At 37.7% G+C, this 20886-nt stretch overlaps 1 protein-coding gene across 12 annotated transcripts in view; it reads left to right on the top strand.

The window, feature by feature from the left end:
• The window catches only part of unc80 (unc80, NALCN channel complex subunit), a 108566-nt gene that overhangs the window by 70241 nt on the left and 17439 nt on the right, over positions 1-20886 (top strand). For 9 of the 12 annotated variants that reach the window (XM_066298639.1, XM_066298640.1, XM_066298642.1 and 6 more), the window contains 13 exons: positions 436-666; positions 777-954; positions 1013-1173; positions 5583-5597; positions 8809-9009; positions 11226-11346; positions 11816-12019; positions 13883-13999; positions 14772-14903; positions 14964-15084; positions 17933-18160; positions 20046-20215; positions 20286-20442. In XM_066298639.1, coding sequence (XP_066154736.1) covers positions 436-666; positions 777-954; positions 1013-1173; positions 5583-5597; positions 8809-9009; positions 11226-11346; positions 11816-12019; positions 13883-13999; positions 14772-14903; positions 14964-15084; positions 17933-18160; positions 20046-20215; positions 20286-20442 — 2036 coding nt within the window. The remainder of the gene's footprint in view (positions 1-435; positions 667-776; positions 955-1012; positions 1174-5582; positions 5598-8808; positions 9010-11225; positions 11347-11815; positions 12020-13882; positions 14000-14771; positions 14904-14963; positions 15085-17932; positions 18161-20045; positions 20216-20285; positions 20443-20886) is intronic. The other 3 variants (XM_066298650.1, XM_066298649.1, XM_066298648.1) reach the window with 1 other exon arrangement.

The raw sequence follows: 20886 nt of genomic DNA on the forward strand, positions 1-20886 counted from the left end.
CGGCCAGCACAACCGCCAGATCTCCGTCCAATTGAACATGTCCGGGACATGCTTCGAAGCAGAGTTTTGCCACATATGGCCAACGATCACGATGCCTTTCGGTTCCGGGGGTTACTGCCAGAAGAATGGGGAAAGATATCACAAGCGGAAATCGACGATATCGTTTTGAGTATGGACCACAGGAACAGGACTGTAATTAACAACCACAGAGGCCAAATTTTCTATTAGACTTTTGAATTTACGACTTGTGAATGAAGCAACGTAATTTAGAAATCTATTTAAAAAAAAAACTTAATTGTTGCTGTGCATTAAACACTATAAATGCATAACTATATTTTCTAATTAATTCCAGAAGAACTGCAATCTCTTTATGCAATTATCCTTCGGCTTTTCCGATACGTGTAGATACTTATAAGATGTTCGTTACCATTTTAGGTACCTGTTAATAATGCCAACGTTGCTGAAGATCTACTCAAACCACCAGACTAACAAACTGGTGACCACCACTATAGAGTATGCAGTGAAGGAATTTTATACCATGAATAGGAAGCCATTTATCCTGCAAATGTTCGGGTCCGTATCTGCCATGCTGGACACGGATGAGGAGGGAACATACGGGAATGCCCATAAGATTCAGTCCAGCTGCTTGTTCAATTTACTGCTGAGGTATGTGACAAGTGGTAATTGTTCAAAGTCCGTAGATTAACGACGAATTTCTCTGCGAACCACAAACTCGTCCATGCGCACTAATTGAAAGTGATTTACTCACGTTTCAGCCTGGAGACTCCATCACCCGACCCACTAAACATTGCCGAACTGGTCAAGGAACCCGTACGAGCAATAGACTTCTGTTACCACGATGAGGACAACGACGTGACGGTTCTGGATTGCATTTCCATGTGCGTCATGGTGGTTTCGTATTCGGCTGAGAGCCGTCGCGGCTACCAAATGCTGGTAAGTATGTAACATGCGGCATGGAAATGGAAATTGAAACAACGGTTACCTGTCCTAGGTGATTTTGGAAGCAATTCTTCCTTATTATGTAGACAAAATTCAGAATCCAGTATACATCGCAAATTCGATCAAGCGATTTAAGAAAAACGAAAGGGAAATTATCAATCAGCTTGGTATAGCTGTACGTTGCTTGATCGAGAATTGTGCGGAACTCACGAAGTAAGTTATAGTTTTGGTACGGTTTGGCGCTCTGTTGTGTTGCGATTTATTGAATGCCAGTTTATAGTGAAAACTCAGTAATTGTAAATTCTTTGGTACCTCAAAGGGTCCTTGTCAATACATCTTATTTCAATATTGAAACCTAAGTACGGTACTACCTCATCAATACGCGTCGCGTATTAATCGGGACATGCGCACTAACCGCGGCTCACCTCGGCATTCTTTTACATCATCGAAATGTTGAAATGAGAATTTCGAGAGAATTCCCAGCCGCTGCCGTAAATTGGCGGTCCTTATTCTCTCACCAGGTGGACAACTGCGGGATAAGACAGCGTCTAAATTCCGCAGTCGATTCAATAGTCGATGTACAGGGTGTCCGGAAACGAGGGTGATTCTACATCAAAAATGAGTGCGACAAGTTCCCGTAACGCACCTTGCCAGTCTCAATAGTGACGAATGTACAGGGCGTTAAAGTTAGGCTTTAAATTTTTTTTTTTTTTTTTTAATAACTTTTTCGTTGGTTGTCCAGTTGTTTTAAAATTCGATACGATTGTCCCTTACAGTCTTGTGTATTATTGGTCAAAAGTTCACCCCTTGACGCTAAGGGGTTGAAGCCGCCCTTACCCTACAATTTTTTCGTTTTTTATTGTGTACTGTTTCGAAACATAAAAGAGCGCTTAAGATTGCGTAAAAAGGGCTGTTTCATCTCTCTAAAATAAGAAATCTTCGAGGAAATCTCCGTTTTAAATTCTCGCGCACGTGCGCTACCGCGTAAAATTATTTTCGACGTTTTAACAGAGCGGGCCGTGGAAACAAGCGCTGTGGTTTCCATGGTAACGAGAACAAACGCATAAACAATTTTGACAAATCGTAAGGTGCAAAGATGAGCGTTAATGCTTTGTCGGTAATAAATTTTTGAGTTCACAAGGGGCATAGTGAACAACAGCAATTGTTCCAATGTTGAATTACGTGATATTCACCATGGTTATGGCGACATATCCACATAGAAGGAATCCACGATCGCGACCGTTCAGCACCGTCCCCATTAGGTAGGTTTGGACGATGTGAATCACTTAAGACGAACATTTTTGACGTAGGTCGTCAGAGGCGCACTCGACCATCTCAGGTCGAAAATCGTATTTTGAATTGGAACGACGCTGTATCCGAAAAACTTCACAAGATACAGTCGAGCTGTATCTTGAAGAGCTCACTTACCTGACTCATGTGAGTCATTTCTGAAGAAATTTGGATGTCATTCGCCGAAGTTAGCACAATTCAAAATTTGAAAAGTCGGACGAGATGGACATTTGAAGACACAAATGACGCTGTATCTAAGAAATTTCACTGTAACTTTGGGACACCCTGTAAAATAAAGGCATAACAAAGAAGCGTTTCAGATTTGAACATGTTCCTCCTGTTGCACCTTCTTTCTGCAGATCTCCGGTGAACGTTGTTGTTCATGGTCTTATTTGCAAATCGAATTATGGAGCAAGCGCAGTTGCCTATTTTATTGGAGTTCGGCATTAGTTACGAAATATATCAATTTTATCACTAGTGTCAATTGTGGAAACTCGAATTTGGTTCGTTTACATAAGAAAATATGTGAAGGTTTGGAGGATCTTTAACCACACATGGTGAAAGTTTTAATTGTGCGTCCCTTGTACCAAAAAATTTACAACTCTACAAGAAAATATTGTAAATATCACAATTTAAATGGCATTATTTCCGATAAAGTATGATTTCCTGTCAGTTTTTGAAGATTGGAATTGTTTCATTAAGTGTTAGGTGTACCGGGTCTCCCAGATTTTCGATTTTTACAGCAAATATCTCGAAATGCTTAAGTATTACGATAGAAGCCGAGCTTCGGTGCTAAAGTTGAAAGAACAAGTCAAGAGGGAAAATTGAATATACTTTTCAAAATACACGGTAATTAAGAAAATACATAAAGAACTAAAATCTAGTTTTTTCCTTCGTCAGCTGCTTTCGTACATTTCTTGTCGGGTGGATCAACCATCAGCTCAAGATTTTATTTTTAGCCAGTAAAAGCAATTTTAGTTCCTTTTAGTCAGTTACCAAGTAGTTTTCCGCTTTGTTAAAAGTGTTTATTGTGCGAGAAAAAGTGATTTTTTCGGTAGATTTGTAGATGTTTTATCTAATCGAAAAGAACAGTTCCATTGCTTTAGAACGAGTTTCCCTGCTGTAGTTGACCTGTTGCTCACAGAAGTGTTTCTCCTAGTTTTAGCAAGTACTTTCCCGAATTAAAAAAGTTATTTTGTGGTCCAGTCGACTCTTTCCTAAATTGAGCTGTTGCAGAGAACTCTTCTAAAAACTCCCACTGGATCTGGAAAGAAAATTTCTTGAGACCGGCAAAACAGCAAAGAGCTATGCCGAGACAATAATAATCTTAAGAAGTTCTTGTCCTAGAGCGCTCTCGACGACGCCTTCGTGAGTTATTAAATTCTTTTGCTTTAATCAACTCTGCAGCCTCTTAACCTTCCGGAGGTCGCGCTTAAATCGAGACATAAAAGATCGCACGCGGACTACTATGCCGCTATAGATTATAGATAAGATAGAATATAGATTTCAGTCTATTTCATCTTCTTCTCTTTGGTAATTATCTCGATTCCCTAGTATACCGGGTGGTCCATTTAACCCGACAAATCGGGATATCTCGAAAATTACGCATCGAATTGAAAAAAGTTTCAAATGAAAGTATTTTGTCTCGAATGGATCCGCGATGTAACACTAACCATGACTTCCCAACTCTTCCGCTTGGGGTTGGGGCGGGGGTAACTTGGAAATCTCAAATGGCGACCCTAATTTTTTATTGCGGATTTGAATTTTGCGATAAAAATTACTTGGAGTTTGTCTGAAACTTTTTTTTCGATTCGCCACAGATGGCGCTGTAATCGGAAAAATTTGTTTTATTCTGATTCTGAAAGAAAGCATCGTGTCTTTCATATTTTTAATGGAAACTTGTTGGTTTTTTTGGGTACCTCCGACAGTTTAAAGAAATAAATTGAATTCCGACACTACAGTATTTTCCGGTATATTGAGTTCCCTTGGTTTTTCACTCACCGATTTCTTATGGCGACAGAGTTTTAGTACCAATTCGCGAATTTTTATATTTGTTGAAACACCCCGTACCGTTTCGAGCATTAAACGTCGATCAGCTTCAAAATTGAAAAATTAACTGCAGCACGCATCGGCGCGTCGATAACAGTTCTTCTTTCCGTGTAAGTTGCGCTGTCCCGTCATTTCGTTGCCAGAGAAATTCACCGAATTTTCGAAAATTAGCGAAAATGTTAAAATTTATTCTTAATTTTCTGTTATTGATTGTTAAAATTTATTGCAACTCAATGTCTCATTGCACATTACGAATTAAATCGTGTTTTCAAGATTAACAACCTCAAAAATATTTAAATATGAATCAGATTTGCGCTGTGCCCTTATGTAGTCCTTAGGGCTCGTAGAAAAGTTTGAAGGTCCCCATTATATGCGAAGTAATTAGCCCCAAAACTTTCGTTTAAAAGTGTTTTTTCTATATTCCATACTCCATGCATATGGGCCGCTCCGTGGGAGCTTAGGTCTTTTTCGGATTATTGAGGAAAGCTCCTTTATTAGAATAGCACCAACATTTCAGCAAGTGCGTCTCAATAGAATATCCATTCTCTTTAATGACAGTGTCTTACCGATGGGGCCGGACTTTAAATTGCAGGAACAAAATCATTTTCCAGACTAATTATTTCCACAGCAACTGGCGTTGCTGATCAACTTTGACGCTCACAAAGCTGGAAAGGCCTACGATGCGGGCACCCCCAAGTGGTTAACAAATCGTTATTTTTTAAGCATCCCTGTATATTCAAAAGTATCTTCAATTTAAACTTCCAGTATATTTCCTGCAACTTCCGTAATGAAAAGTTTCCTTAACTTCTAACATTGATGTGCTCCGATATTTACTGTACGCGAAGAAGAGCTCTGATATCCGGTATCATTATGTTTTGTTAAACAGGATAATGCATGCCAGTTTAAAGGAAAATTCAACAGAAATATTGAATTATTTTAACGACTTGTTTTACGTGTCATTGAATAAAAATGACGATTGTCTAACGGTTTTATAAGAGATTTATTTTTGAGCGTACGAACGTTGTTATAGAGTATTCTAGAGCATAAGTTTATAGTGTTCCTTCGCAGGAATGTCATTGAAGGAGGGGTGAATTTGAAACGTAATTTCAGTAAAATCATAATATTCAATGATCATCTCCTGAAATGAGTTTCCGCGACTTTATTGTTCTAGATGAAAGTTAGTTGCTTGACCGTTATATACCGCAAAAGGGCGCCATTTCATGACAGTGTCTGACCCATCGCATCACGCTTGTCTTTTAACGTTTTGTATTTTTGTTTTGCAGATTCAGTTCGAAAAGGTAGGTGGTGTTGCATTTTAGCTTTTTATTTTTATGTCTTTAAAAACACTAACAAGACTTACAACTGACTACAAGCGAGCGTAAGTGCCCAATATGAAAAGTGATCACTCCTCGAGTTAACGATGGTGAAGTCGTTAAGTACTCTTTCCAATGAGCTTAAATTCCTTTTGGTCTTTCCCCCTGATCCGCCGCAGAAAGGAGCAAATCCGAAGCCGTCAGTCGTACGCCACTGGAAAAAATTACGTTCTCCAGTGGGAGCGGCTGCTGCTCTGCTATGGGTAATTTTTGAAAAACCGCCACATCTCCAACATAATCATGCCTCGATGGCAGTTGCAGGTAGACAACGATGGTAGAAAATCGAAATGTTGAAAGCTGTAGGGAATGCCCGTAGAATTTGAAGATGTACAGGAGCGGACAAAAGTTTGGAAACGTTAAAATTTTTCGTAGGTCATTCGAGTATGTCTTTTCAGGGATCCCTCGTATGCATAAAATTTTTGTTTGTGACGAACAGAAATCTTCCATTTATTTATTTATTTATTTCACAAAAATTCCTTAATTTGTTTAACAGGCAAAAACGACTTTTTGCTCGTTTCTTGTTTATCTGCGGTTGTTGCAAAGTTTTGCACAAGTTGCGAACGAACTATTATTCCACTGTAAACGTGGGTAAGGCTAAGTGTATATCTCGGGATTTGCAACAAGAAATTGTCCAATTACGTGAAAGTGGTGGAAAACAAGTTCATATTTCAAAAAGTCCCAAAATTTGCAAGTCTCACCTCAAAGATTATATTTGCTCATCGTGGTAGTAGGAAAAGTCCTATAACATAGGAAAGCACAGGACGACCACGAAAAGCTTCCGCCGCAGTTGGTAAAATCACTAAAAAAATCTCAGAAAAAGTCCAGGTAAGACGTCCACCATGTGCTGTTGGTTTATTCGGAAGGGTTGCTCGGTAGCAACCCCTTCTATCAAAGAGGAATATCAAAGCTCGTCTTCGTTTCGCTCGGGACCACGTGGAGTGAACTTGTGAAAAATGGCGCACTGTCCTTTGGACTGACGAAAGCCAATTTGGATCAGATGGGAGACGCTACGTAAGACGACCAAAAGGCAAAAGATACGACGCATAGCATCAAGTACCGACGGTGAAACATGGAGGTGGCAGTGTTATGGTCTGAGGACGCTTTAGTCGGTCCGGTCCTGGATCGATTGTTGAGGTCAAAGGAGGAATGGACAAACTCCAATATCGGGACATCTTGGAGGATCAAATGTTGCCTTTTGCGAAACGTAAAATGCCTCTTCGTTGGAGTTTCCAACAAGATACTGCCCCCAGGCGTACTTCGAAGCTTGTCAAAAATTGGTTATCGACAAAAAAGGTGGATTTGTTTGACTGGCCATCACAATCGCCAGATTTAAATCCTATTGAGCACTCGTGGGAAATACCAAATCGTCCTATTCGATTGAAAAGTGTTCGAAATAGAGCTGAACTTCTTGGTACCATAATGGACGAGTGGAAAATCATTCCTGAAGGAATGTGTGTCAAACTTGTAGATTCGAGAAGATGTCAAGCAGTAATGAATGCAAGAGGATATGAAGCCAAATCCCTTTTTTCATAAGAGAATTCTTTTGTAAATAGAAATTTCTAAACTTTTGTCCGCCACTGTATTTAAAACAGGAAAAAGTATTTAAAAAAACTTTCTTATTTCAATATATTCTACAATAGCAAAATTTCGAAACTTTTGAGGCGTTCATTACTCTGACGCTTATAGAACCTTCCTTGGTCCTGAATGCCTCCATTCAGGCTCGGAACCTTAAGAGTAGACTTTGAAATACACAATATAACTGCCGTTCAGTGTCGCAAAATTCACTTGTTTAAAACCTGAAAGGGGGTTAGAAAGGGGCATCTCGCGCCCCTGTCGAAATTTTCAGGTAATATTTGAAGAAGGACCAATCTAGCTTATATTCATTTCTTCAGCGTTCTACGATGAGTGTTTTTTGACCTACAACCGACTTCTGTTTCACTGATCTGTCAGGCACAAAGGCGCACATGGAGCCTTAAGATCAAGAATTCCAGGACTATTATTCTCAGAAACTAAAGCCAAAATAAAGAATAACTTAAGCCTAATCGTTAATATAGTCTTTATTATACAGAGTGATTCAAGAACGTGGTTCGCACTTGTAACTTTTTTGTTTTTAAACTTAAAAAATTTAAATTTGGAATGAAGCTATATGAGCATAGAGCGGATTGATTCAAACTAATGGCGTTTATCTAGTACTTCCGGTTTAACCGGAAATGAACAAAACTTTCGATTTTTACATGTAATTCCTCATTGGTTTTGACTTTTTGGAATCTAGAGGTCATTTTTGGTCCAAAAAAATGTTGAAATGAAATTAAAAAAAACAATTCTTTTAGAAAACGCAATGGGTCATTATATTGTCAATTGAAAAAGGAAGAAAAGTGGGAAAAACTGTTTTTCGGAATTAAAATTGTTTATAAAAGAAAAAATACTGCATAAAATGACAAATTAGTATTTTTCCCCACAATTCTGACCTAAAATTGTGCCTAATACGCATGCCTCAGTGGCCTAGCTCGACATGAAAAAAACACAAAATAATTTTTTCTGATATATTTTTATATAAAAATTGCCTTTAGATTCCGAAAAAGCAAAAATTTATAGAGAATTACATTTCAAAAATCCAAAGTTGAGGTAATTTCCGGTTAAACCGGAAGTGCTACATAAGCGCCATTAACGTGACTCAATCGGCTCTATTCTCATGTAGCTTCTTTCAAATTTCCACTTCTTCTAAGTTTAAAAACGAAAAAGTTATAAAGCCATCTTCTTGAATCACCCGGTATGTATTTGCACGAACTTCCGGGTGCACTTCATATTCGCCTTTAAATTGCCGAGGAAGATTAAGAAAATTTGATGCTCATTAATTGCTGAAAGTAATATCTCATGACTGGGATAATCTTTTGGTTCTCCTAAGGTCTTATGTGGTATCAACCACTGAAACGACCTATTCCTTCAGATACCCAAAGTTCAGGATTAGAACCCTCCGAAAAAATATCTGGGCTGACCATTGACTGATGAACACTATATCAAAACACATTACACCATTATTAAATATTATTATGTACTTTAATTTCTTAAAGTCAGTTATTAGAATGAACTTGGAAGTAAGATTTTTATCAGTCAGCTATGCGTTTTCCTTTCTTAGAGTCTACAATGGCCCGTACAGGTCAAGTCCCGAACACAAAGGCTCCAGTCAAAGGAATTATCGAGGTCCCTATTCACCTGGATTCGACTTCGAGGATGATTCTCATTCCAAGTTCATGAGCGAGCACAACAGGGCCAAAAGCATGTACGAACATGATACTGAAGATAGCGAGATGTTGCGTGCAGAATATAGACGACCAAGGTAATTAGTGTCAATGTTAAGCAACTAAACGAACCAGAAAGAGATGAGTATATTTAGATTTTGTGTTTTTGAACCAGAGAACAATTCGCCTAAAATTTACAGGGAGAAAATGTTTAATTTAAGTCCATAGATTTTAATTTTGAAAAGATCCAATTTGGCCCTCGATGTAGTTTTTACTGTTTGTCATTTTTTCAAATTACTTTCCGTCGTATTTTCTGTTACAATCAATTGAATGCCCTCAAAGTAGATTTGCTTGTAAATTCCCATTTTGTTATTTTACTATGATATTCATTGTACTGGTACATGTACAGGATGTAACAGATGATCATGCAGGTATTTCAGAGGGTCGTGGTGCTTGGTGAAATGAGAAGAAACTGCTAACATACTCATAGTCAAAAACAAGACATTTTTGATATACAGGGTGACAAAGTTTGACATTTTTCACTTTTTTTCTTATTTTTTATCGGCAGTTCCTATAGTTTGATTTTTATCCAGATTCACTTACTTTTACTCTCATTTCACTATTTTAATACACATGGCTTGTCATTAAAAAATGCTTCACATTTTCTCTTGTTTCCCTTCCTCCTTCCGTAATACACATCGATAGGTATTTTTGCAGATTTTTCGTAAATGGTGAAGGATACGAGTACAACACAACAGATCAAGAAGTGAAAAGAATGAGGAAGGCATGTAAATGCGAAACCAAAATTCATACAGGGTGTTCCAAAAAAAGTTAAGAAGGAAAAATAGCACGTGACCGAGAAAAACACAAGACATTGTATATGGAAACCAACTATTTTGACATGTTCTTGTAGAGGCTCTTGAAAACACAGGGATGCGAAATTGCATTAAGTTATCTTTAAGCATAGGAAAGAAAATAGCAAAAAATGAAAAAAAAAATGGAACATTGTCACCCTTTATATAAAAAATGGTGCTTTTTTATTCAGGGTATATTAGTATTTTCTTGTATGTCTGTGTATCTTGTGTTTTATATGTAAATAAGTGATATTTTGCAGCCATATTGTTGATATTTTGTTGCAAAAAAAAAGCTAAAATCACCGATGAATACACCGACAAATAGAACTGAAAATTTTATCGATTTTTGTGTTCCCATATAAAAACATGCAAACGAAAAATTATTTAAACAAAACCATTTTTACGGAGTGTTCTCTTCTCTATGTCGCCCAGTATACATACGTGTCTCAATCATCCGGACGTATCGTTATTTTGGATCAGTCCAGTTTTAATTGGTCCCAATTACCGAGTCGCCACTGTATTTTGTCAATGAATATGATTTTACCTATTCAGTATTCTTGATCCACGTAGAATAGCCCTTAGCCTACAGTGATAACTACTACTACGAGACAACCAATAAAAGTTTTTACAAACGATGATCGTGATCTGATCGATCCCTATTATCTGATTATGACCAAATTGATAGGCTGACATGATGGCGTATCAGTTTTTAGAAAAAATAGTCGATAAGGATCGATACGATGTGCATAATCCTTTAGGAAAATTCTGAATGGAAAAAACGAAACAACTAAAGACCTCTAACGACTGATTGTAACTTTAATGTGATCCCCTCACCAAAGGACAGTTAGAAAATTCCCACCCCACATCGGTCTGTTAATTAGAACCAAAATCGCTTCTCCGGTTTCGTTTAATCCATGTTTGCCTCGGTTGAGGTTCGGCTTCTGAATCTCGAATACTTTGATCCTGGTACCTGTAATTAGCGACCTAGTTTTCATCGAGGCAGGTTCCCCACCGCCCATTTAGTCCCAATTTAAAAATCTCTGAGGAAACGGAACCCCGAAAGTGTGACTCTCTTGGTAGATATGGTTTCAACCATTCTCTATCCATGTCACTGCCTCCAATTCTCCTTTTTTGCTCGCATCGTTCCGTCCATCTCTCTGTCATCCATAACCATCTCAGGATGTTTGATCTCCCTGTCTTTATATGTTGACTTCCTATGGCCTTAAGGAGTTCCCTGGAATTTTCCACTTTGTGTTTGTCTTCTTTGTGCCGAAGAGCTGGTCTCTGATGTCGCAATGAGTCCCACGATCTCAACCCCAAACTCGATATCCAACAGGCAATAACTTGATGTTACTTGAGCTAACATAGAAAATCCGCATCTCACGAAGGCCTATCTTGGTCTTTGTGAGACCCAGTTTAATGAAGTTCGATTTTTGAAAATTTCATATTTTTCTTCACAGAGATGTTCTACTGTCCCTAGTGGGCGAGTTCGTGTTAAAAATCAACGACAGAATCGTCGAGATAATGAAAAAAGAAGGAGAAGGCAAGCCCATAGAGATACTGGACTATCGGTCCCATGTGGTAGGTTTTATCTCATTTTAAAGTTTCTTTAATAGGCATATAACTATCATATTTTCAGCGATTTGCTCGTTTATTGTTCCTTTTCATGCGGCATTATTATTTAAATCAACCATAGAAATTTCTGATTTTTGGTTTTTTCGTTATGTGGGGGCAAATCGATTAGGGCAATAAGACAAAAAAATGTAAGAGTTAAGGTAACTGGTGATTGTTAAAAAGAATTTTAGTACTCGCTGAATCGTAAACGTAGGGCGTTTTATAAGGAAAATACCGCTTTAAGAATTAATTCGTATGAATATCATTACTGCATCTGATGCAATAAATAATTAGGAGTGCTATTTGAAGTTAAGCTTTTTTCAAGAAATGGTTAGGGATAAAACCTTAGAAGGCTTTAATTAATAATTTGTTCCCTTTAATCATTTCCAATACCAAAAAAGAACAAATTTTTACTCCCTTTTTTACATTTTTGTAGAGGTTAGCTGATATAGCGCATGCGCTACTGAAAGTTTCCCCATACGATCCTGAATCAATGGCGTGCAGAGGATTGCAATATTACATGTCCTACGTGCTGCCTTCCACTGACTGGGGCGACGACGCAATGAGGCCCGCTTTTGTCACTCTCATGAAAAGGATGGAAAAGGTGTTCAGTAAAATTCAGAAGAAACCTTCAATAAGAGTAAGTTTTCCCATATTTTAATATTAGGGTTCCATTTGAAATTGTCCGGTTTTGACCATTTTTTGACGTCCAAGTTGGCCCTATTTTCGTGGACACCCTATAGAAAATATAAAGCAAAGGTTTTGCAACGTACTAAAATACCGAGCCTCTGCCGCATTGTGGCCAAAGAGAATTACGAAACGCCTTTGCGTAAGTTGGCAATTTTCAATTGTGCAGAAATCTGCATCTGTCACTTTCAGCATACATTTACACACAGGGTGTTCGGTAACTCGACACATTCCTTTAAGGGAGTGATGGAGCATGATGTAAGGACTAAATTTAACCCAACTTACCTTAGTACCAAAGTCGATAATGACCAAGATACAGGATGTCAAAGTTGAAGAAATAAATCATATTTTCTTTAATGTTTTGCGGTTTCTTCCAGCTAATTTTGCAAAATTGTGTGTCCGAAGGTTTTTCGAGACGAGAAATTCAAATTTATGCACCATTTAGTTGTATCTTCCAGAGGGCGCCACCTGCGACGATTAGGGCCCCTTCAAACCGCTACAACTTTTTTATGCTACCCTGTATGTCAGTTGGGACTGCGAAAAGGGATTTTTTCTATTTTTTTTTTAAGATATACTTTATTGCTGTCGCTAGAAGCAACGGTTTCCGAAAAAACCGCATCTAAAACTAATGTAAAAGCAATTTCAGTATTTGTTGAATTATCGTAATGATAGTAATAATAATTGCTATTACTACTAATAATAATTAAATTATTACTTGAAACATTATAGTAAAAAATACAATTTGAGGTGACTTCATATTACCAGGATAAACAATAACTTGTTAAATGGCGTTTCAACAATTACACATTTTCAATTTTATTTATGATATTGATTAAGTATTTGCAATTTGAAATTGAATAAATACGTTGAGCGAATTATTTACTAAAATTACTTCTTTTCCGAATGTCGAATATGCGACTTGATTAATTAATTAATTTTAGGTGCGGTTTCCTCGGAAACCCAAAGCTTCTACCGACTTCAATAAAGTATACCTTATTTAACAAGGAAAGGTAAGGAAATCCCTTTTCCCAGTCCAAACTATCAGACGGGGAAGTACAAAGAGGTTGTAGCGGTTTAAAGGGGTCCTAATCGTCGCAGGTGGCGCCCTCTAGAAGATACAACTGAACAGTGTATAAATTTGAATTTTTCATCCCAAAAAAATATGATTTATTTTTTCAATTTTGACACCCAGTAACTTTGTCATTATCGACTTTGGTGCTAAGGTAAGTTGGGTTAAATTTGGTCCTTACCTCGTGCTCCATCACTCCCTTAAAGGAATGTATCGAGTTACCAAACACCTTGTATATCTTAAAAACTCGTAATTCTAAGAAAGCTAACGCGCTGATAAACTCGTATTAAGATTGAACGTAGAACCTAAAAATTCGTTAATATATTGGAAATTCCATAGCAATATCCATGTATAAGCAAGAAAGCATTGACTTCCGGCACAACCGGAAGCGAGACGTCATGGAAAGTATTTTAGGTGAAGCCTCCTAAGGCTCCTACCCCCCTGCGCTCAATTTCGCAACTTCGGTATTCATAGCATTCCGAAAATGTCCAATGACGATTCCCAGTGAATCACCCGGTATTATGTATCGAATATACGTTGAGATACGCCTGCGCCCTTGTCATTCTTATAGGATGGAAAGGCTTTTTTATCTTTTTCCGATCGCATGCACAGACCAAATTAACACATGTACTAACTAGACAATGCGCATGTCGGGTGAACATTTTTCAATCAGAACTGTGAGTCTTGACTGGCAAACGTGCCGGATCATCTGTTTCCTCCTGTATTAATATACGTTATTTATTGTAGAGAAACACAGACTGGGACGCAGCTGCAGGGCTCCTCAAGGGCCTTTACAACACCCTGGTCAAGTATCCTTATATAATAAATTGGCATCAAATAAAACAGCTTATCGTTGTTTGCCAGGTGAGCTTTAAGTTATATAAAAAAAGTCTTATCGTAACGGGTAACCAGTAAAAAAACAATCCCTGAAGGTGAGGAACCATGGAGGTGCCGTAAAAACAACGAAATCTCCATACCCACCGTGTACTGTTTTAACGGAATTTATGTCTGAAAATGACACTTTTAACTTCCCAAATTTGCAGCTGATTTCAATTCGTCATGAAAATTGAAATTTTTGGAGTCTCGAATTAGTCGGTTTAGATTAATTCGCACCTTAAGGGCCGTTACATAAATGACAGGTAACGGTCTAAACGGCACCGTTTATTCGGTCGGCTTTTCATCCTTGAACCGGATAAACAGTCCCCTTTGGACGGCCACCGGGGTAGGCCAAATGACGCTAAGTCGTTTTGTCGGGACTTACGTCCCTCCAAAGTGTGAATAGTGTCATAATTGAATCCTCAACACTTCACAAATTCACAGTTAAAAATCAGTATAAAAAATAACATCTGCTCCGTGAGTGCCCCGTTTAAAAACCATTTTAGCTGAAATACTACCACTTTGGCACAACTAACAATTTTTCCTTAATTTTCTAAAGAGAATTTATGTAAAATAAATAAAATAAAAACAAATTCTTATCGTTCACATGAACAAGCAATCGGTTGAACTAATTCTAAAAAACACAAAAAAAGGAGACAGAAGAAACTTTTGAACTGAAGTAAACTTGATGATGATCGATCAACTTGTCAATCATCAATTAATTAAAATTAACTAAAAATTACTGATTAAAATTTTTCAGAGCCTCATAGTTTCTGAGAGCACTGTGGAGGGGATATCGGGAGCTACCGCCGCTATACTGAGTCAAGCTCCGCCGCCTAACTTCTGTTCGATGGTCGTTCGACTGATCGCTGTGCAAATCCAAGACGGTCATGTACTAAACTACCACAAATACACGTCATAAGTCATTTTACTAAGTACTTAACTTTTCTAGGATTTCTATACTTTGGAGCAGGTTTGCGGCGGATCAACTTTTTCCACACAAGAACGAACTGAGAGCGTTATCATTAACCTGATTATGCCTCTGTGTTTAAGGGTTGGCAGTGGTAGGAAAGGTACTGCTATACAGGATGCTACCAATTTACGACAATGTATCGGGGTCCTCTATATCATGTGATATACGGGACTTGTTGATCTAAGGCAATTATGCGCAATTCCATTCTCATTTTGAATCTGTCCTAAGATTCGAACAATTCCGAATGCTTCCGAACGTATCTGCGAAAAACTGAGTGATTCGAATTTCGTTTTTCTTGAACATTACAATGATTATTCGTCGTCGAAATCGAACTCGGACGTTGCCTAATCGATTTATTATGGAGAATCGAGATGCGTTGCGACATCCTTTTAAACACGTAAAATAAACACGTTACAAAAGTAAATATTTTTTCCGATATTCTAAAAGCCGTTATTCTAAAAACCTCCCCTCTTTACCCTGGTTCCCCCCGGAACCGCCGTTGGGTATTACTTGGAAAGGGAGGGGGGTTATCTTTCTCCCTTGGCTAGATCTCCTCCCTCGAAAGACGGACCAGTGTAGCTTCACTCATTCTCCTTTCCTTCTTCTTTTCTGCCAGGACCTTCCTAAAGACCCCACATCCTGCCGTACCTGTCCATTGTCCCCCTATGTCACATATGACGCATTTCTCCTCACCCTTACACTCCTCTCTCTTATGCCCGATAATTTCTCCCACAATTCCTCCTCTCCTCCCGTTAGCGTCATTTTAATTATTTTTTGCACCAATTTTCCATATTCCATTCCTGTTCCCTTAAAAGTAACAATCTTTTCCACTATTCCAAAGTATTCCTCCTACTCCATCACTTCAGGAAATGTTTCCTTGAACCTTGCAGCAATTCTTCTCTCCAGTCCCTCGTTCCCTTTCTCTACCATTAACACTTTCACCACTGTTCCTTCGATCACCAATAGGTGTCTAGTTTTAACTTCTGTATTCTTAAAAACAAAATAATTCTACTTAATTTCACTAACTTTTTGAAAGCCCTCGTATTTGTTTATCCCCTCTAATGTTTTTATATCCCCCTCGCCTTCAGCTTGTATCTCCTGTTTTTTCTTTTGTATTTTCTTTTTTTTGTCTATTTCTATATCTACATCAAACGTCATTTTTTCATCTTTCTCGTATTTACTTGTGTCCAACCAGTTAAAAATGACGTTTCAATTAAAATCCTCTACCTGTTTAGCTAGTTTCTTACAATTTCTTTTATATATTCCTCTGTGTATTTTTTTTTATTTTACTCCCCCTTTTACCCTGTCTATAATTTCTTTTAGTAAAAACACTTCCGTACATTCTTTTTTTTATACGCTTCTCCGTAATCTTGCACCACTGGCGTTTTCAAAAGTTTCCTTACTTTTACTCCACTCTCCCCACTTTGTTTTGTCCTTTCATCTCCGCCTTGCGTCCGTGCCTGTACCCATTGTACATCCCCCATGGAGGGCTCCGACTGGTGTCTCTTCATGTAACTTCCCCTCATTAACCTTAAGTGAACTTGCCCCCCCCCCTCCAGAATCCATGGGGCCAGCGCCGACCACCGGAGCTTACACGCGGTCGGAACCGGACCTATATATAGACCTCCAGGCGGTTGTCAACCGCCTGGAGTACTATATTTTTTGCCTCACTCATTGTACCTCATGTTCGTGTCTCTCTTTGTCAGTCTTCCTCTCACCTGCGCCCTCCAATAGGTACCCTGCCAGAGAGGACAGAGGAGCAGAAGGCGTCAAGCCTCCCCACCACGGCAAGGTGGAGGCACTTGGGGGGGGGGGGGGGGGGGCACAATAGAATAACCTGAACTAACCGGTCCTCTTTTCTGCAGAATAGTCTTTTAAGAGGAATTTTTCGAATTTTGATGCAACGTTAAGCTGAAAAAATCGCCGATTTAGGAATCTTGCAAATTACCTATATGAATCAAAGATCTTTTTTCCAGGTTTTAGCTTCTACATTTATCTTAATAACAAATTTGAAAAAAGTTCTTTATCATGATTAATAAATTACATTTGTCAAGGTCATACAATTTGATTTTGCAATTAAAAAAAAAAAAAATTCAAAAAATTTAGGAAAAAAATATAGCTCCATCGTGAAAAGAATTTTTTCAGGAACATTTGCACCTTGCACGAGGGAAAAAACTTCGCAATGCATTAAGGTTCTCTAATAATGACTCAGATTAAGTTTTCCAAAATAGGTAATTCTTATGATATTCAAGGAAAACCAAATTCAACATATTCAGTTTTTGCATTAACATACATTTTCGCTAATTTGTAGCTCCCTATATTTATGCCAAATCTTTAATAACGTAAAAAATTTCACTTATTAATATTATCTATCAAACATGCGCATAATTTGATATCGATTAGTACTAGACACCTGATATATTTGCAATTCAGAATGTCTACAGAGTGTCCCGGAAAATGAAGCCAATTCTCTAGCCGCATATTCTTTGAGTACAGCTAAATATCCCATATTTAGGATTTCCATTTCTCAGAACTTTGAGATACTCTTTTTATGATGCAGCATTGCTCGCGAATCTTTGAAAATTCGAATTTCGTGTTGAATGTAAAATTTTTAGTGGAACTCGCGTTTTTTTTTCCATCTATGACTACTATTTTTCAGCAACCGATATGGTCGACCCTGTATAGCTTTCTGCAATTTGTCATATTCGGAAATCACATTTCAAGGTTTTTGCTCATGTTTCGCCAACTCCTGAATACATTTTTAACTTCAAAATGTTATCCGAAAACGCACATTTTCCTCAAATTTGGGTCGTTTTGCACTTTCGCCGTTTCCGTTACCTCCAAGAAATTCATTTTTTTTTTTAGGACACCCTGTGTAACATTCAGAGTTGTTCCGATCAGATAACGATTGCGTAGACATTTATAGAAAGATCTTTCGTTTTCCATAGATGTCCCCCAAATTAATCCTGGTGACGTAAGTTTCGCCATCACTTTGGTGCTTCACGCAATGAGTCCGCCCAGCATGAAAGCCGCAGCCCAAGCTGGTGCTAATCCGAAGACCACTGCTGAAACAAGAACTGGAAGTCTTACGTTCACTGGGACTCGGGACACCAAGACCACATCCAAGATAAACACATCTTTGTATCAAGTATCATTTTTAGCCTTGAAGATGATCGGTAAGTAATTTTTCATAACAAAACATTCTTGTAGCGGGCGATTTATGAAGGTCCGAATCATATAATCATGAGTAACATAAAACTAATTTTTGCAATCTTGCAAATCAGTGCGTACCTTGCGACATTTCTCATCTTCAGATTTTATATTCGATTTTCAAAAGTGCTTAAGCAATTTGCAAACAATCTGATGATGCAAACTTGAGTATTGCAATATGGGCAGTGTGGTAATCTTTACTGGGTCAACAAATGAAAAATATCATTGTTATTTTCGAATTGTCCTAAATAACTACCTTTTTCTAGCTACATATTATTCGAGACAGCTACAAATACTTTTTCTGTGTTATCGAGCCATATGCTTGTACTCGCTAGAAATGAAGCACCATTTCCGCGTATCTATGTTAGTTAATGCCGTTGGGCTAACGCATTATCATTGTTTAAATATAAACACATAAATTTTATAGTCCGAACAAAGTGACGTTTTAAAAAAAGCAATAAAAACAATGGAAAAAAACTGTGTTAAGCAAACTGCCTGAGGCCGTAAACAATTCAATACTCTGCGTGACGTCAAAACGCTCAATTAACCGGGAAATGATGAAATCTTCGACAAATTTTACTTTTAAAAATTGGATATTATTATTTTTTTCTAACATACTGCATCTAACAATCTTGTTCGTGCACTTGGATTTGTTAAAAAAAAAAAACAATTTTCGCTGTCAAAAAATTGTTTATTTTACTGTTTTTTCTATTATTATCAACAAACGTATTTTGAATGTATTTATGTACAAAGCTTTCAAAGAATAAATAACAAAACTAATCAATACATTTAACAAAAATACCTAATTTTCATACAACATTTTTCAATTAAACAATAATCGCTCAATACTTTGTCTCGTAGCCCTTTGCTGTAATGGCCGCTGGACATCTTCTATCCATAGAATAAACTAATTTTCTACATCTTTCAGGACAGGTTTTTTTTCTTATGAAACAATGTTTTTAATTCTGTTTTTGACGAAATTGGATGTTTTCCTATATGTTTTTTTAATCGCTCATAAATGTTCAATTGGGTTTAAGTCTGCTGATTTTGGAGGTCTTTTAACAATTTTGAAAAATTCCAAATTAGCCATTATTTTTTGACTAAAGCCGTGTTGCCTTCTTGAAATTTATAAACATTTGGAATACCCAATTTATATGCACTTTGTTTTACGTTCCTTTTTAGAGTATCATTATAACCATGTTTTTCCATAATATCATCTATGAAATGGATGTTTTCAATCTATTTGAGGGCATGCTGCCCCAGCTCCATGTTTTACGGTCGGAAGTGTATTAGGAGGATTATTATGTTCAATCACTTTTTTCCACTAGTATATAATAGATAGAGTACTGGACCCAGTGGTACCTTTGCAGATTTTCTAGCTGCATTTGAACGTTGCTCAATTCAACAGCGAGGTTATTCCTTTCGCATTCCTCTCTTTTCCAAGTGTTAAATAACGTTTGTTCATTTTGCGATCTTGCACTATTCTCTATAAATAAAGCAGTGTTTTGCTGCATCATCACTACTTCATTAGGGGTGCCTGGCGGTTGGCCTTGCTGGTTCATTCCGACACCATGTCGCACGATATCCTAAACAACCTTGGTGGATTGCCGAATATGACATCCTCATCACTTTAACTTTTATTTTTGTTTACAATAACAGACCCCTCGAGAACCTGTTTATCGTTCAACGGCCAAAGGGGCACTAACATTGTTTTTTGAAAAAAAAAAAAAAATTGTAAGAAAGCTTAGAGTCATACGAAATTTGACATAAATTAACTGGAGGAGGAAGTTTAAGCAAAATATGTATTTATGGGCTTAAGCTGTTTACAAAAATTGCTATTCAATCTATCAGCCATATGCTTCGAGGAACATTTAATGCCGGACTGGATGAAAATCAGTAGAACCATGAGAGAATTGGGTAAACGCAACGAAGCAGCTAACCACTTGTGGGATTTTCTGGACTTCGTGGTCACTCACCGAACACCATTGTATATATTGATGCAGCCATTTATATTTTTGAAGGTAACCACGCTGAGCTTTTTTTGGAGAGCTTAACGGGTGATTTTTTAAATCAATTTTTATTTTACCTCAGCTTGCCCAACCTCCGATATCCGATTTCGAAAGGAATATGCATCAGAAAATTCGCGATAAAATTCGTAGTATCGGATTGCCCCTACCTAAGAGCAAAGGTGCCATATTGATGGACTTGGCTAATCAGATGAAACAGCTGAAAGAAGAACTCTCAGAATGTAAGTTTCACTAACGTGTGTGAAAGCGTTTTTGAAATCTCTCAGATTGGTCGTCGTGGAAGACGTGGTTGCACAGGGCGTCCTAAATTGGTGCTACTTGTGTGAATTGACCATCTCGACCATCATAAGAGATCTATGGTCTGTTAAATGGGCGACGTTTTAGAGTATTTCCTAAAAAGCTCATATCTCTTTCGGACTACGAAGGATTTTACCACTTTCAAGAAAAATTAATGGAAGTGCGTCATTGCTTTTCCAACTTTGCTCTGTACCGTCTAAACTGAGCCGAAAAATGATTTTGAAGATAAAACCTTGTTAGGACCCTCTTTACATACAGGGTGCGCCAACTAAAACGAATCAGAGCTGTTTTCTCGGTTAATAAAAAAGTTATGCAAAAATGCTCGGACACGTCAACTTTAGTGTGGAGGGGGAAGATTTTTATTAGAT

This window comes from Euwallacea fornicatus, chromosome 31 (genome assembly GCF_040115645.1).
Source record: "Euwallacea fornicatus isolate EFF26 chromosome 31, ASM4011564v1, whole genome shotgun sequence".
NCBI classification, from domain to species: Eukaryota; Metazoa; Arthropoda; class Insecta; order Coleoptera; family Curculionidae; genus Euwallacea; species Euwallacea fornicatus.